This window comes from Phaethon aethereus, assembly GCF_964289735.1.
Source record: "Phaethon aethereus genome assembly, chromosome: 6".
Lineage (NCBI taxonomy): Eukaryota > Metazoa > Chordata > Aves > Phaethontiformes > Phaethontidae > Phaethon > Phaethon aethereus.
Window position 1 is genome coordinate 39,299,753 of NC_138580.1, and position 17,733 is coordinate 39,317,485.

Genomic DNA, 17,733 nt, shown 5'->3' on the forward strand with positions numbered 1-17,733 from the left:
TATTGGGAGAGAAAGAAAGGAAACCAAACAGATTGGTGTTCGGTTTTTTTTTTCTTGTCCAGTCTGTAGTTTAAGGACTTGCTCTGGAGTTTATTTCTCCATTTGTTTTCACAGAATCACAGAATCATTAAGGTTGGAAAAGACCTTTAAGATCATCAAGTCCAACCATCAACCCAACACCACCATGCCCACTAAAGTGAAATTAATAAATTAGGAATAAAAATGAAATCCACGAATTCAAATCAAAGCACAGCACCTGCATCACTCCATGTATCACTTTCTAAAGAAGCAGGGAAGGTCATATGCGATCCGTTTATTGGCAGGGCTTCTGTACTCTCCAAGAGCAAAGGCTATCCAGCAAAACCTGCGAACACTTCCACTCCTAAATTAAAGCAGAACTGATGACTTAAAGACAAAAGGAAGTCACTGGTTCAGCATATTAGCAAATAATTAGCAAACAAGAGAAAAAATGGTCAAGGCTCGGATCCTGATGTCGCTGAAGTAGTTGGGGTAATTCCATTACATTCAATGGAGCTGGGAGTATTAATGCTGGCCGAGGACCTGGCTCCTAACCATTTTCTCAGCTGCAAGTCTTAGTTTAGGCTGTTGCCAAGAGGTTAACACTGTGGTAATAGAATGAGAAAGTATTTATGCAGGTATATATAGATATATAATTACATTTAAAGAACACTTCGCTACAAGGACTTTTGTCATTTTAAAATCTGTAATTTTAAAACAAAATTATTTCAGAAGAGCAGCAGAACCTCTTGAGTAAACTACAGACTCTCACCCACTCCTAGGCCGTTTACTGTCCTAGAAGCAAGTTTAAATGTTATTTCTAAATGCCATTTCTTAAAACATAGGGTGCAACTAAATAAGTAAGGCTCCCAAGGGTCTCTAAGAAGCCAGTGAGTCAACACATACGCATGGAGTAACAGCAAATCAACAATTCTAAAAAAGGTGCTTCATAAGTTAAGGAAAATAAAAATATAAAGCCTCAGACATACCACAGAAGGCCTTCAGACTTATGAAACTAAAACTGCTGTAATGCGGTACAGTGTTAAGACATACATTTCTTTTTCTGTTGGTTTTATTTTTGTTTGGGTTTTTTTTGTGTGTGTGTGTGTGTTTTTTACCTTCTAGAGGGGCAACACACACTGAACCCAGGAAAACAGCTCACCCTCAAAAGTCATTTTGAAATAAATATCAACTTTGATTCGTGCTCCTAAATCCCTAACAGTTTTGCTTCAAAAATAATTGTTCATTCTGCAGAATAAAGTTCCTCCTCTTCTCCTCCAGCCACCAAAATCCCACATCATATCTACAGGTTTGAAAACGGCTCTCCTCTGAAATGTTTCTACCTATTTGTCTGAAATTGTAAATGAGTGGCATCTCATCGTGACTTTAAAGCACCTAGCAGGGTTGAGCAATATCCCAAAACAGGACATGATGTACAGCTGACAGACAGAAACAGACTGCCTTTCAACTCCCACAAAAAGTGAGTCGGGTCACTCACCAAAAAGTGATGGTGACAACAAACCCCTCTTTTATCCCTTCCCTTCCTTCTTTCCATTCTTAAGCTGGGCAGAGCAAATGAGGTTGGGTCCACAAAAAATAAGGTCAATAATAATAATTAAACAACAGCAACAACAACAACAGCAACAACAACAAAATAGGCGTCTCAACGTCTGAGGAAAAGTGGGATTGTAAGTGCAGTATTTCTTCATGTGCAGTTCTTCTACTTCATACGTGTCCCCTTTGGATGAGAAGGCCTAGTGGAATGTGTGCTCCCCTCGGACTATGTGCGATGAGAACTCATAGCGGTCCTGGCTTCGGTAGCCACAGATGTTGCACTCTAGCGGGTCCCGGTAGCCATGGCAGCCCATGTGGATGGTGTACATGACATGGTCCAGGAAGAGGACGCGACAGTGCTCACACTTGAAAGCTCTAATCTGCTCCCCTTCTCCATTGATGACCTTATAGATATCCTTTAAAGAGCCCTTAGAAGCTTTTGTGGCATCCAAAGCCTTGGCGTCCTCCTTCATATAAGCTGGGCTTGGCTTTCTCTTGGGATTTAAGGCAGAGTTTCCTTGGTAGGACTGGCGGTCTTCGTGGCTGCTCTCTGAGTCAGTAGAATCCAGGCAGCTATTGCTGGGGGAGCCCTCTCTATCCTGGGTTCGACTCTTTGGTCTGATGAGGGAGATCGGGCCATCCATGTTGTTCTCGTGACTGTCAGCTGTTTCCCTGCTAATGGGTCTTTCTATCCTGTTAGGATGATAGACCTGAGCGTAAGCTGAGCTGATGACCGGGGCCACCTCCGCAATTGTGCTTGGTGTGTGCTGCATCAGGGGGTGAAGTGCCTCAGCTCCAAGGTAGGTGATTGCATTGTTGATGGCTTGGTCCATCATGTGAGACTGCATCAGCTCAGCCTCCTTCTCATAGGTTAGGTTCATATCAAAGGGAATATCTGGATAGCCAAATCTCATGAGCTTTTCACCTAAGGGACAAAAGCAAATGAATGAGAAAAATCAATGTAATCACTCCAAGGTTTCACTGTTAAAAGGGGTGGGGAGGGAACAGAAAACCCCTGACGGGGTGAAATTAATTCCAGAGTCCAAAGTTAACCTCCTTTTCCTTGTTTACTGACCTCCTACAAAGTTTCTGTCCTGAGATGGGTAAAACAGCAACCTCACCAACAGCTTTTTTTTTTTATTCCAGGTGAAGCATGTGGCTGCAGCGACCTCCAGATCGATTCCAAACCTTCCTGACTGTGCCCGTGCTTCAAGTTAGGAAATACACGTTAACTAGTCGAAAATGATATTGAACCACCGAGGTCAATGAAGCTCCGCTGGTTTATGCCATTAGGCATGCTCTCCCAAAACTAGAGAGGGCAGTACCACGTGTCCCCTGCACTCCGAGGTGCCTCATACATACCTTACAACAGGGATGCATAGGAGACACCTAAGCCACAGGTACAGGGGGCTGGTGCGGTGGCAGCTTTAGAGTAAATCCTTCAACCAGCAGAAAAAAAATATAAAATGACTGCAGGCGGCCACAGAACGGAGCAAGTAACAGGAGCACTGGGGGCTTACCTGCCATCCCACGTTCAGGCTACAGTATCTTTGTAGTTCTCACCCTCAAAAAAAAAAAAATCGTATCCCTACGTTTTTGGCTGAGAAAAAAAAAAGACACACACACACCAGTGTCTATTTAGGCAAGAAAACAAAAAGGAGAAACCGCATGTATAGCTTAGTTTAATTTGGTAAAAGGCAAAAGCAACTTTCATCGACACAGGATAGATAAATACATAATGATGATGAAGCTGGCTGATTCATCACTACGTGAATCCAAATTCACATCCTTGTAAGCTTTTTAAATCAATGGCATTAGAGATATGCAAAACCAGAACCACATGCTGGTAAATTATGCTAGTCACAGGGCATGTTACATATCACAGCTCTCCTTTGAAGTTAACAAATTTACCACTACTTTCATCTGGGCTCAGCTCAGCAGCACTGCTTTTCCAGTGATGGCTTTTGGAGTGTCAGTATAAGGAAAGTTCATAAAATAACTCTTATTTTTAAATAGAAAAGGTTATATGTGTAACTATATGCATTAAGATACAAGATATACATGCTCATATGTGTTCACACACACAAATATTATTTGGTTGTTAACAGTTAACTTTTTAAGCTGATTTTACAAAGTCTGCTAAGTAATTTTCGTTGGTTTTCATTGTCTTTGTTACTTTTCACTGCCTCAGTACATAAAACCAGACTTTTCCTCAATAGTGTAAGCTAATAAATTCAAGGAGTCGCTACATACAACCGGTTTGGCTATCCAAGAATTTTTGGCTATACAAGAATTAAAGAACTGAAGAATCTTCTATCACCTTTTGCCAAAATTGCTTGGAACAAAATGTGTATAAACCACCATAAGAAAGAAACAGAACTGTAATCCCAAATCTCTTCCAAATCGCATTAGTACATTTCAACATAGCTATCACTCAGCATTTTATTTTTTACTATAATAATTCATTCCACTTAGCACGGCTTATCTTAAAGTGATGCGTAAAGAGAGAAATAATTTTACCTTACCCATGGAACAATCAGGTTATCGTTGGAGATGACGCATCACTTTTAGTTGGGAACTTAGCCCTGATTAGCAAGGTAATTAAATGCAAGTCTAAAGTGAAGCACATGAATATTCCTTCTCTCTTCAGCAGTACTGCTCACATGCTTCTGATTAGATACCACGTACATGCACCTCGCTACGTTTCTCTACAGCCCCGTGTTACAGCTTACCGAATGAAAGCAACGCAGAAAACTGTTCCTCTGTTACACATTAGACATTTGGAGAAAAATAGGGAAAGAAGCAGCAAACGGGGCTACAGTGATGGCCTTTGCAATCTAACATGACCTAAGGATGATTCCTTCCATCAGACATCCTTTTTTCAGCGTTTCTGCCGTGGGCTGGCAGTCTTGCTGTCTGTGATGGCTGTCCTGCCGCTGACACGATGGGCAACTCTAACGGGCAGCGACTCCAGCCTCGCTTGAAATTGAGCGGCTCCTTCCCAAGTGGGGCCAAAGTGAGACCAGAGGACAGCTCCAGGAGGCACGTGGTGTCCTTGGCATGGTGGGAGGAAAGAAATGAAAATGGAAAAGTCCATTGGTCCCTGTCACCTGCTCTGGCCACCTGTATTGTTCCTGTGTTTGAATAAAGAACTGGATCTGGTGAGAGTCTGATCCAGCCTCCAAACACGCTGTCAGTCCTCTGTAGGCTATAAGATCAAGAAATAATACCTACCCTTTATGGACTACTTGGATGCATGACGCAAACCTTATTTTGATTCCTTTTACCTTCCACATTTAGTTACTCCACCACAGACAGCAGAGTAGAGAAAACTGTAAATTGCCAGTGACCTGAATTATTCATTCCTTTAATTATGAACCGGTTCCAGAGATATCAGAGCCTTAGAAATGGAGCATGACATAAAAAAGTAAAATAAATGACAACATGGGGAGGAGACGGCGTAAACCGCACGAGGTCAGATGAAACATTAACAAACCAGTCCAACATGGTTTTCAATTTGAATTCCTCTTTAGCCAAATCTGTACTTAAAACTAACTAATCAGATTCATCACTTTGAATTTTCATGCAAAATTATGCTCAAATTTTATTTATTCTTGCCCTACATTAGTGAAGTAGAAGAAGAAACATTCTCCACTGTGGTCATCTTATCAAATGACGTTCAAAAAAACCCCTCAAAACAGGTATTTGAAGCTACATCAAAGCACACAGACACAGCTGTCCTGTGATACCTGTAGTCCATCTCGTCAAGTATCTAAAGCACCTGCAATGCTGGACACTTTGGAGAAAGTTGCAAGAAATCTCAGAGAAAGCAGTTACAGTATTTACCGCTGGGTAAATTTCTCCCTGATGCCCATTATCTAGAAGGTGACTCTGATTTTCAAGCCAGTTGATCTTCATCTGTTCTGAGATGCCTGTGTATTTTTAATTCTTACTATAACAACCGTGGTCTTATTGTAAGCCACATAAATGTCTCCTTTTGTATCCTACCAGTTCTTAACCTCAGTGACTCTCTGTGAGAGTAAGCGCCACATTCAGACTGAAAATATGTGAGTCCGCTTCATGTGAAAGCTTGAGGATGGTTGCTTTCAATTTCACTAGCGTCTGCTTCTCCCTTCATTGAAGGGGAGGCAAAAAGAAGTATTCGGACTCCTGCACATCCTAGGTTATACTTTCTGCCTCCACTATTTCAACAGGTTTGGTAAGTTTAGTACCTCAACAGCAGACATATAACCAAGTCTCCCACTCAGAAATCAAAACTCTATTTGCTGTACGCTGCTTCCTTTCCTCCCAAAATTTCAGCCAGAGTAGAGACTGTGGTCCATAACCAAGGTCCCTTGGAGACTGCTGATCAGAAAGAGCAGTAAAGCATTGACAGATGTAGCATGCAAAGACTTTAGCTTATGCTTACATGACCTTCTCATAAACACCATTAAGTCATTTTGGACAGGTGCCACACTTGCAGTATGCACAGGAAAATTTCCTGCAAGCAAGAGAACCATTACAAATTATTCCTGATAAAGATGAACAGTATTTCATTGGGGAAAAAACGGGAAGAAAAGTAAGGTCATGGTGAAAAAAAGGAAAGTAGCAAAGCGAAGACTGCTGTTTTTCAATTCAAACACTCTGATGCCGTAAGAGACCAGAAAAGGCATAAAAATAAGATACAGTAAATATGAAAGAGGACACTTTTTCCCTACAGCTGGATCTGGATAAAAAGCTGCATGTCACATGAAACCCTGAATTCCCAGTCCCAGAAAAATGGAATACCAAAATGATCTGCTGCACCTATGGAAGAAACAGGTTTATCTAACAAAAAAATAGCGTACCCTACTGAAGAGAATAACAATCTGCTACACCGCGTCTCAGGCAAGGATTTCCAAACAGTAAATTTGCCTTTGAAGACAGTAACAACATATGGCCACTTGCACATGAGTGGACAAGTAAAATAACCTTCCTGGTCTAAAAAAAGAGAGACTATTATCTACAGTTTCCAAAATGGATTCAATTTATACCATCCAAAAAGTGGGTTGCCTCAGTTGTGAGGTATACTTATAATCAATAAACTATATTTCTTTGAGAGCAGGCATGGGTACACCAGAGTTTAAGGGAAGCGAGTAAGGTCTTCAGCCTTCTCAGATCAAGTCTCTAGCCCCTGCAGAGATAACCTCTGAGAGGTATTGCAAACACAATTCTGTTCAAGTCTGTGGACGGCCTGGGGGGAAAAGAAGGGTGTGAGATGTGAACTGCCCTTCCTCCTTTTGAGGCTGTAATGTTTCTGAGGTTTAGACACCCCAGTTTAAGTGTCAGCATGGTTACTATTTCACTGTTGATCACAACCTGCAAGAACATACAGCACTTGCTGAGACAACACTAGGGAAACCTGCTATGATGGGGCCATGTTTACAATCTCATAAAGCTGTGTTTGGCTTGTCAGTAGAGACTACATTGCCCATTTCCACCCTCTTCAACCCCAACTGTTGTCACAGCAGTAAATTAAATCAGAATATAAATACTCCGGTTCTTATCAGCTATATGGTAATTCATTTCAGACCACTCTATAAAACAACAGTCTAAGAATTAAGCTTTTATCTCAGAAGGACCAATGACAATATAGGAAGTACTGATGCCTCCCAGCATTCCTCCTGTGGGTTGGATTGTTCCTGACCTAACCTTGGCTTAGCACTGGTATTTGGGAATGGTCAGATGACTGAGAGCAGCCGGGTCAGTGTGTCAGTGCCCCCCAGGCGAGCTGCTGCACGCTGCTAGCCCCCTGCTATCCAAAACCACATGGGTTAGCTTAAATCCACCTTCAGTGGTGATTTAACAAATCCATCTGAATCTGCATTCAGCTGAGGGGCAATGACTTTTCTAAATGGCTGTGTTAATTGCTTACAGTCCTCTGATCCTCTCTCCGTAAGTGTTCTCAGTGTAGGCAGAATGAGTATATGACACCCTTAAAATCTGTACGACTGTCCTTCCAGGGAGTAAGTGTGGAAAACACGTATTACATGACTTGGGAGTCTAGCAGCACACACTTACCCCAAATAGTTCCCCGTCCCAGCTCCCCTCCTAAGTTCAGCACTGCCACAGCAGCAGTAAAAAGAAGCTTTAAGCTACAGCTCAAACCAAGTAAAATTCCCCATACTGTCCCCTGTTACAAACCGAACAATTTTAAGATGTCAAGATACAAAGCAAAATATGAATTCTGGGCCTAGGATTCTAAATTTGGTAGCCAAAAGTCATCCAATGCTGTGTTATATTCATGCATTAATAAGTTTATTGCGTGCAGAACGCTGCACTCAGAAAGCACTTCTTCCAACAGAACTGATGTGCTTTTACTTCCTCATGCTGGTATTATCAGACCCACTGCTGCCAATTCTCAGGAATTTAATACAAGTTACAGGTCTTCAGATATTTGTTGTGGTTTTTGTTTTGTTTTTTTTTAAACACACACACACTGAGAGTCCTAGTTTTTATTTGCTGGGGCAAGGAGAGGGAAAGATGACAAGTCTAAATCTCAAAAGGGCCAGAGAAAAGTTTAAAAAAACCAAAACAGCCTTAAGGCACAGTAAAAAGCTCAAGATTTGCTAGGCCATTTTCATGATTCTGGGGACCTCACTTTTGAATTCTCTGGGTTAGTAAAATTAATTCAATAATTTTCAAGATTTCTTGCTGTGATTTAACCATCTCCATTGTTGTCCCTCCCCATCACAATCAAGTTCTGAGCATGCTACTTTTCCCCTTGTTCTTTTGGCTGTTACAAATTACAGTAACCTGTACCTAGACACTAAAAATAATAAAAGGCGTATTTCAAGCTTACCCACAAACTTCTGTGGGGTGGAGCTTTTACGCTTTCCCATGTTGCTTGTCAGCTTCTCTATAACAGCAGGTCTCTCAAAAGGCACCAGAGAAATATTGTTGTCCATCACAGGCTCTTGTTCCTTACAATCTTCCATAGGAGGTACTACATAAAACCAAAAAATCTTATCAGACAAGTCTCGTCTACACTTCACAGACAACATAAATCATTTGAGCCCTGCTGATCGCGCAACAAGTGCAACACAAAATAAAGCAAGGTGCAAGAACACACTGGGCATCACAATAGCATTCACCTTTAAGCAGAGCCACATTTATAAAATGGCTCTCTTTGGGACCATCTTATTTAGCAGAAGCCCAACTTTAAGCATTATTAAAGGCCTTGTTTTGTTCTGAATACTCCAGATCCCCAGTGAGGAGGGGACACTTTTGAAAAATCACTCTGCAGATGACATTTTCTGTTATTCTCCCATCAACATGGTCACCTGTTGCCTGTGTAACTTTTTAGTTGTTGTTCGTTGTGTATTCCCTTAACTTATGGCACGCTTGCCATTCTTATTTTCTTTTTGCGCTAATCTCAGTGACTAAAAAAGGTACAAGGCATTGATGACTTGTGTTTCCTGGGCCTGGCTGTGCATTCCCCAAGACAAAGGCTTCCGGAATGAAGGATCTGTTTGTTAAAGTGTGTTTCTTCTTTCTATAGCAAGATCGTAAAAGCAGCAAACACTGTACTGGAATTACATCATGTGGAAATTCCCTTCAGAATCAGTCGCAGAAGCTATAAATTTTTGATTAATATTTTATCCCTTCAAACACAGACCTAACAACCAGTGAATGCAAGTCTTCTGTGTCTGCCTTACTACTTTTTGGGATCAGCAGGGAGCATCCCTGTGTTAACTATGTTAGGGGAACGCTCCTACACTGTCTTTGAGACAATAACAAGTAATTAATGACCCCTTCTGTCTTTACTTATTTCACTCTGTCGCTTGTTGGGGGTTAGGGAATAAGGTGCTAGAGGAAAAGCAGTATAGGAATTGCATGGGCTACCAACCAGGGTAGTAGTGACTGACTTGCACAGGCGTTTATGTCACTTGCTGACATAGTTATGTCACTAAATACCTACAGAGTACTCTGTTTTTGTTGAGCACCCTCTTATAAACACCAAGAAGGGTCAGTGGTACCATGCTGCGGATCAGGCTCAGAAAGTCCAAGTCATTTGCAATATATGTCAAAAGTGTAATGTCACATGTAGCTCTTTCCACTGCTCTGCTGCCATGAATTTAATACATGGCCTAATTGTCCCACATTCATCTTCAAAAGGTAGCAAGAGAAACCTGAGAAGGACCAGTCACTAGTCTTGTGTGCTAGTGGGATGGTCTAGGTATAAAAAATTATTTGTGAAGAATGGATGGCAGAGAAATAGAAACTGGGATGATCTTGCAAAGAGTTCCTACAGTTTGTAAACTCTGAGCAACCCATTGCCTTCTCTGAATTAGACAAATCTTCCAGAGACTTTACGGGTGGTATTGCAGAAGTAGTAGAGAAGGATTGAAACCCACATCTTCTGCTAGTCCTCCTCTGGTCTCTCACCGTAGCAGCCTTTCGTGTCACAGATATCTCCTCCCTGAGACCGTGCCATAAATTGACTCCACCAGCCTACTTCCCTCTCATGTAACTTTACTACCTTCAGGATCCTAATGTGGAATAATCACTCCCCTGTTCTTACACAAGCAGCTGTTTGCTAGCACATAATACATGAAAAATGGGGTGATAAAAGCCTTGTCTTTGCCTTCTTTCTAGTAAGGAAGAGCAAATACCGGGCAATTACAAAACAGAGTATCTGCTCAGGTGAACTTCTCAATTCAGACATTCATAATAAGAAAACATGGCAATTTATTCATTTGATTCCATTTGTGCCTCTGCTGCTATGGAAAGCCGACTACTTTGAGGCTTAGAATCTACCATATGCTATAAAATGATTTACTCTGCTGCTTTTCTATTTGTACAGGATGCTCCCCCTGAGAAACACAATGGTTTCTCATTTACAAGGCAGTCCTGCTGGCATCAGTGAAAGAGAGGAAGAAAAAGCATAAATATGAAATGAATCTAATGTTGCAACAAAATGTGATGCAGTGTTCGAGTGACCTAATTAATGCCCAACGCAGACTGGGAGGTCTGGAATACTTTAATAGCTAAGGCTAAATTCTTAGGGTTATTTAAATACTGTGCTTGGTCTGCACTAGTTCTACTCAAGTATTTACCGAGGAGATTTTGGAAAAAAGGAAAGATTACGTCTATTGATTTCCACTGGGAACTAGCATCTGACTGTCCTTTTCGCTTACCAAAAATCAGCGTAGGCACGCACGTGCACACACACTCTGCCTGGAACCCTGGATCCCTGCTCAGTGGCAATACCCATCCTCACTGCGACGGACCGGGTTCGCACGCAAGTGCCACTTCAAGAGTTTCTAGTCGTTGGTGCACAGGACACACGAGGCTGGCGGTGGGTGCCAGGGAGGTGCAGAGGGCTCTAAATCCCTCCTAGGAAGGTTTCGTAAAGGTGTGCCAGCTTTGCAGGACTGTACTTGCCCACAAAATCAGTTGAAAACCTCCCGATTACTTTCATAGCCATCTGATTAGGCCCCAAATGTAGTGACATCTGTATGCCTTATAATAATTAAGTAATAATTAAATAATTCTACTGTTAGGCATATGCATGTAAAATTTCCTAGATGGAATTTGAAACCTTTCTTCCATGAAAAATGAATAGTGCTAAAAAAGACATCTGCTCTTCTCAAAGTCAGGCAAAAATTCTGCTTGGGCTCCTTTTAAAAGTAAAATCATCATCAATAAAAGCATTCTCTTTTCTATCTTTCATGCTGCAAGCTCTTTTTCCCACCTCAGAACGCAACTCTATAACCCAGAGTGTGGCTCTTTTGCAACAGAATCACGCCAGTATTTGTTTTACAACGGGAATAAGTTACTGGAATGTGTTTTGCTGTGTAGATTTCCTGGGAGAAGGGAGAGATGGAAATAATCTAGTTTCGGAAACCATTTAAACTGTATGCAAAACTGGACCAAACAGGAGAGATGTCACACTTTAGAAACCCAGTGAGTTAAGCTAAGGATCACATTGTCAATTCTAGACACATTAATTTTCATCTCAATTTTAAAACATATAAATAAAGGACAAACAGTCCAGCCTGCATGTTTGGGTTTTTTTGAGGAAAAACAAAAGGGAAAAGCAATCTGATCACACACAACAAGAGTTATCACAAATCAGATGCTCTGTGGTAGAAACTCATGTGTACACATTTACTCTGCAGTAAATGCAATTCCTTTTTTGTTGTATTTCATTGTACTTCATTCCCTTGGTAGTGGGAGCTACCGAAGAACAGTTGACATAACTAGCTTTGATACAGCAACTCATTTTAGGCTGTGAACCTATGGTCTGAGCTCAGGAAGGCTTTTTAATGCTAAAAGCTCATGTTTTAGTACATTTCTGTTCAGGGATGTGCTTAATCAGCTACCAGGTGCGCTCCTGGATTGCCCATGCAAACATTCACCACCTCTGACACCGTTAATGTCCTCAATTGCAGTTAACACCAAATGTTGTTTCTAAGCCCAAACTCTCAACACGCAAACCTGGATGCTCTTCAGAACAAAGTCTTTATTTTCCTGAAGGCACCGGTCTTTCAATCATGGTGCTCAAAGTAGCTATCTTTTAGTTTTTGCTTCTTAATTTGTAAGAAATCACACATACTATCAAAAAAGTTTATGCTGTTCCAGTGAGGAAAGAATAGGGGGAAAAAGTAGTAAAAAAATTACACAGCATGCATTTTGCTGATAAATACTTCTGTGTGCAGACAACAGACACTGGGCTAAGTCTCAGCTGGTATAAATTAGTATTACTCCATCAACCTCAATTTCCTTTCCTAAGCTCACAATATTGCTATTTTAAAAAAGTGTGTGTGCAGAGAAATGACAGGAAATATTCCCAGGGACCCCGGTGTGAAGTCTCCTGTGGGACCAGCATTTTAACCACGTTTGAAGCAACTATGTAAGAGGGAAGGACACAAGGCCATTGTGTGTTTTATGTTGAGCTGGCCTTTGAGCCTTGCACGGCCTAGGGCTACGCTTCTTTCTCCTTCTCCTAAAAACAGTACCCTTCTCCACTCTAAGAATTTCCTTAGACGTTTTGCTTTGTGGAGATGGAGAAGACCATATAATGAGGTGAAACCATAGCTAGCCTTCAACAATTCTCCCTGTTTGTTCCTGCAAAGGTCATGTTCTTGGCATTCAGAGACTGTCACTTTTGTCACCCCCAACACGCCGCTAGCTGGGAGACCGCAGACTAATTTCTACCTCTGGGGCCAGCACTGCTTAGCTGAGAATTGCCAACAAGAGTCATGGGAGGTCTCTTGCAGCAGCCGTCCTGCTGAGCAGGGGACAGGACCCAGCCACAAGGAGGGGCAGCTCAACAAGCAACCAGCACCCTGCAAGAGGATGGAGGGAGACCCGGAGACTTGTACATTCCTACCCACACACCGAAAGTAGCCCTCCTTCCCCTCCTCTCGCTTCCCCTTGTGGCTTTTGTCAGGTGATCTAGCCATCTGCAAGACAATGATAATTGAAACTAAAGGCCTCATCAGGCCAAGGCAAAAGCACCCAAGTAGATGTCTGTAGCATCCCTATAAACTGATCAACTTCAGCACAATGCTTGAAAACAATCCAAACTCTCTAGGGGCTGCCTCCAGTTTTCTGGAACAATTCATCTCTGCAGAAATAATTTAGACCAACTGTTAAATGTTGGCCATATTGGTTGAGACCCAGCACAGCCACCTGCGTCCTTCAAGCAGGATGCTGGTAGGGATAAGAAAATCCCCACCTCTACCTATGCTGTGCATAACGATGAAGTTGTGAGCAGGAGTCACACCAAAATTCATTCAGAGGCTTCAAAACTGTCAGCAAGAACAAAATATTTAAAAAGTATTTGGAAAGACAGTCAAGAAAATTTAACCCCAATGTGATGCAAAATAAACCAATAATCAAAATCTCCAAAACATGCACTCATTCATCCTCAGGAATATTCTTTCCATGTGTGACACGGGACAGAAGGAAATTAGTACATTTTTCAGGGTTACACTAAGACCTAACTTCAAGCTGAGTAACCATTTGCATACTTTTCCTAGGTGCCTTTATAGTCCCAGGAGAAAGGACTTTGCTGTAGACCTCTACAGGTTGGTGCTTATGACCCTCACTCCCATGGTGAGCTTCACGGGTGGGAGTGATGCTGGGATGCAGGGTGAGATTTACTATTGGTCCCAGCTGAACTTGGAGCTCCCTGTCACTGCCTGTCCTCATTTTGCCCTCGCTAAACAGCAAGACAGAGACAGCGGATCAAACATTCCTTAAACGTTCACCACGGGAGATTCAGGCGTATTTGCCCAGAGGAGAAAGAGGCACTAGTTGAATTCAAAGTGCTGTTTTAAGCTAATCTTGTTGAGAAAAGTAAAGTGGTTGTGTGAATGTTTCTATTTTAAGTCCAAGCAAAGTCAGTCAGGCTGTAAATAAAAGAACTATCCACATGGGGTTTGCACTGGTTTAACTTTGGTTGGTAGAAAAATCAATGCAAGGTCGACCATGCCAGCTTCTTTGGGTAGACAAGGTTAAGGACTTACCCTTCTTTGTCATAGCATTAAGTAGCTTAGAAAAATCTTCCGATTTCCTCAGAAGTACACTATCAACAAGAGTAAACCCAATTTTAATAAGTAACTTAATAATAGACCCGGAAGTTGAGTGGCATTTGGTAAGATCCTCCACAATGTGATGTCTGAAACATCCTGGCCGTCATAATTGTATCAGCCTACTGTTACTCCCCTAAGGAAAGGCAGACTGAAATGATCACCTCACTGGTTAATAAGACAGGCACACCCTTGTAGAGTGAAGGGTGTGTATTTTGTTGGGAATGGAGTCGGTGGTTAAACTCCTACTATCAACTAAGCGCTCAGTCTAACAGACCAAGCACACAACAGATACCTGCAAATAGCAAAACCCTGAAATCAGTCTCTCCACTGACTTTTACAAGTGTAAAGTCACGCCTAAAGCAGCTAATCACTAACTTCCGTGTCTTTAAAGTCATCCATTACTTTTAAATGTTGGCTTTAATCTCCAGGGCGTCTACAAGATAATAATTACTTAATAGAGCTGTATGAACATTTTAGCACTACATATTAAATACATTTAGAATGCCTTGATAGGATTAAATTGTTCATGGAAAAGTACTCTTTAAAATTTTTTGGTGATTTTTTTCACCAAAAAATATCGCATATTAGAAATGGTTATGCTTATAAAAATTAAAAGATGTTCAGTTCTAGAAGGGTTTCCGAAATACTAATTTTGAATGAAATTGTAACAATTTTTGGACAGCTACCATTTAGTATTTAGTGCTACAGATAAGCCTACAACCTTGCAGTCTGAGACATTATGCTCATTATCCATACTAATAGCTACAGAATTTTTTGAAAACTCATTCAGGAAGTTTGAAATTTCTTGCTTTCAACAATCTTTCTGGCAATCTTCAGTCTTTATGTATATTAACACATACAGTGTTAAGTTAACATATTAATACTAGCACATATAAATGCATATAAACATTTTTTTGTTATAATTACTTTCATCAACACTGTTGAATTCCGTTCTGCTCTGGAGATTTTTACATCTACCCCCGCCCTTTTTTTTGTGATATAATATAATACTACAAGGATTAGAAATAATGACTTCCAACTACCTCTACCATCCTTATCTCTTGTAATTATCAGTCACTATCAGAAAGGAAAGGAAAGGTAATCATACATGTTACACATGGCCTATTTCATTTTTACGGTAACGTTGCACAGGTGACTTTGCTTTATTTTCATGTCTGCATATTTATGTATACTGAAAAGTGAAATACTGACTTAAAAAAAAATCAGCAAAACAAGTGCTGTTAAACTGGACAGAGTGAGGATTTTAGCCCATCTTTTCTCCTCCTGCCTATCTGAGTATAAGCAAGCTATAAGACGAAAGTGATGCAAAGCTGAAAGGAAGGAAGAAAAGCAGATGGAAAAAAACCCGCAAGAGATGCTCCATGTCCAAGAGACATCAAAAGGCGGTTTCCACCCACCGTGGTGACTCATGACCTGCCCAGCAGCCTCCATACTGACATTCTGCAGATAGTTGTGGCAGCGTTCCTTGTGCTCCTCCAGCGAACTGCGCTGCTTGTAGCTCCGGCCGCAGTAGTTGCACTTGTGAGGCTTCCCCACTGCGGAAAGAACGAGAGCATCGGGTCAAATCCACTGCAACCCACTTTTTGTTATCAAAAAAATCACACCTTCGCAACAGACAACCCTTGCCATGGAAAGACACCTAAGAAAGGTTACTCAAGAGCTTTTTCCCAGCCCCATTTTCCCACCGCACACACCTCCTCCCACCCTCCGGGTTCTCTGCCCCATCCGTTTTTCACACTAACGCGCAGTATCAGCAGAAGGAAAAAGAGGTGGACTTGTTGGTCGCAAAGCAAATAAACAGACGACAAGAGGGGAAAACAAAGCGCTGAATCACACCCCAGCACTGCCTGTGTGTCACCAAGTCTCGTGGGAAAGAAACTTCTCAGACATTTTGCCTGTGGTACAAACAGTTGCCTTCACAAAAACGGGCTGCTCCAGTGGCCTAATTTTGCTCCCAACTGTGGGGAAACCCATTACGTGGCCCAGAGAAGTTCTTCTTTCACTGAGACAACTTTGCCAAAGTTACTAAAGGAAGGTTGGAAAAATAAAAGACAACGGAAAGTAACTTTTGTAACAGCACTGTTACATGCCAGAATTGAGCTGCCACCAGTAATTTGTAGAGACCAGAATTATTAAAAAAATATATATTTATATATATGAAAGTATAAAAGGCCATGTACAATGAAAATCAAGCCAGATGAACACAAGACCTAACTCCAATATTTTTTTTTTTTTGTTTCACTCAGCAGCATTATGAACAAATGGCAAATGCCTCATAACACATGCAAAACCTGGCACCAGATTCTCATTAAGTATATCCCTTTCATAGCATGTCATTAAGAAACCACAAGAATGGCCTAACACAAGGCCAGAAAGCTAGCCAGAAGTGTATTTCGCCAAGCCATGCTAATAAAGGTTTTTATTATAATTTAAACTTGTAGAACATGAACATTTATTCTCTAATAACTAAAGAGCTATTAAGTCAGAACTGCAAGTCTAGTAAAACACCACTGGCTGCAATTTTCAGAGCTGGCAGAGCGATGGGGAAGGTCAAACATCTTCCAAAGTTTTGAAAATCTTAGGTAAGAATTTTAGTTTCCAGCCAAAGAAATTGAAAACATCCTCTGTTGGATAATATACGTGTTTCTATTGGGTTTGTCCCAACGTTGAAAGCTTTTCGCAGTCATTTAATTAATGAAATCCAAGCTGTACTAATTGGAGCCAAAATGCACCGTCACCACTGGGATGGGAAAACGCAGGGGACATTGCAGGGAGGCCAACAAAAAGCTGGGTAGAGAGCAACTTGTGCTGGGGCTGATGTCCCGAACATCGAAGACCCAGAGGGAGGGAAATTCTCTGGGGCCTCTGCAGGACGAGCAGATACCTCAGTGTGTGCCCCACATCACCTATATGATGGAAGCTGAAAAAGCCTGAGCCTCTGGTATCGAAGCTGATCAAAAAGTTTCAAATGTTTTTGTCTCAGAAAAAAGGGATTTGATGAAATGAACATGCTTGCAGAAAGTTTCTGTTTTCTCAAAAAGTTTGTTTGCATGTGCAGTTCAATGACACAACCAAGTGTTTCAAAAATAAGCGCAAGCATCCAAACTGTGGATTTATTTTTCTGTATTTAGAGATAAGGCTTATCCTCAGGAAAGTATTCTGTCTTCAACCAACAGTTGTGGTCTTTATCTTATTTTGCGCACTAGCTTACATGTTAACTGTATAACTGGCACTGGTACTGGGAATCTCAGTGGAGGCTGAGTGCAAGGCTCATTACCATTCCCAGATTAATTGCCCTTGATGTGAATGATCTGGATCAAGCCTCAGCTCTTAAACGTAAACCAGCCATCTCACTCTGGAAGCACCTTTAGGAAAACATACTGGCAGCTCCCTAGGATGCATAAGGCTTTTATCATCACCATCACAATGCTTCACCATGCATCTAAATGGCATCAATGTCTGTCAGTCTGATGCCTTTATTAGAGGCCAGCTTGGTGTCTAATCAAAAAAATCTAAAGCAATTGAAGGTATTAAGTTAACGGAGCTGAAGCAGGGA

At 41.4% G+C, this 17,733-nt stretch overlaps 1 protein-coding gene across 5 annotated transcripts in view; it reads right to left on the bottom strand.

Moving 5' to 3' along the window:
* Positions 1-1,772: 1,772 nt before the first annotated feature.
* Positions 1,773-17,733, bottom strand: part of IKZF2 (IKAROS family zinc finger 2) — a gene marked incomplete at both ends in the record, with an annotated part of 106,413 nt that continues 90,452 nt past the window's right edge. For 3 of the 5 annotated variants that reach the window (XM_082001434.1, XM_082001435.1, XM_082001431.1), the window contains 3 exons: positions 1,773-2,497; positions 8,414-8,557; positions 15,575-15,712. In XM_082001434.1, coding sequence (XP_081857560.1) covers positions 1,773-2,497; positions 8,414-8,557; positions 15,575-15,712 — 1,007 coding nt within the window. The remainder of the gene's footprint in view (positions 2,498-8,413; positions 8,558-15,574; positions 15,713-17,733) is intronic. The other 2 variants (XM_082001433.1, XM_082001432.1) reach the window with 1 other exon arrangement.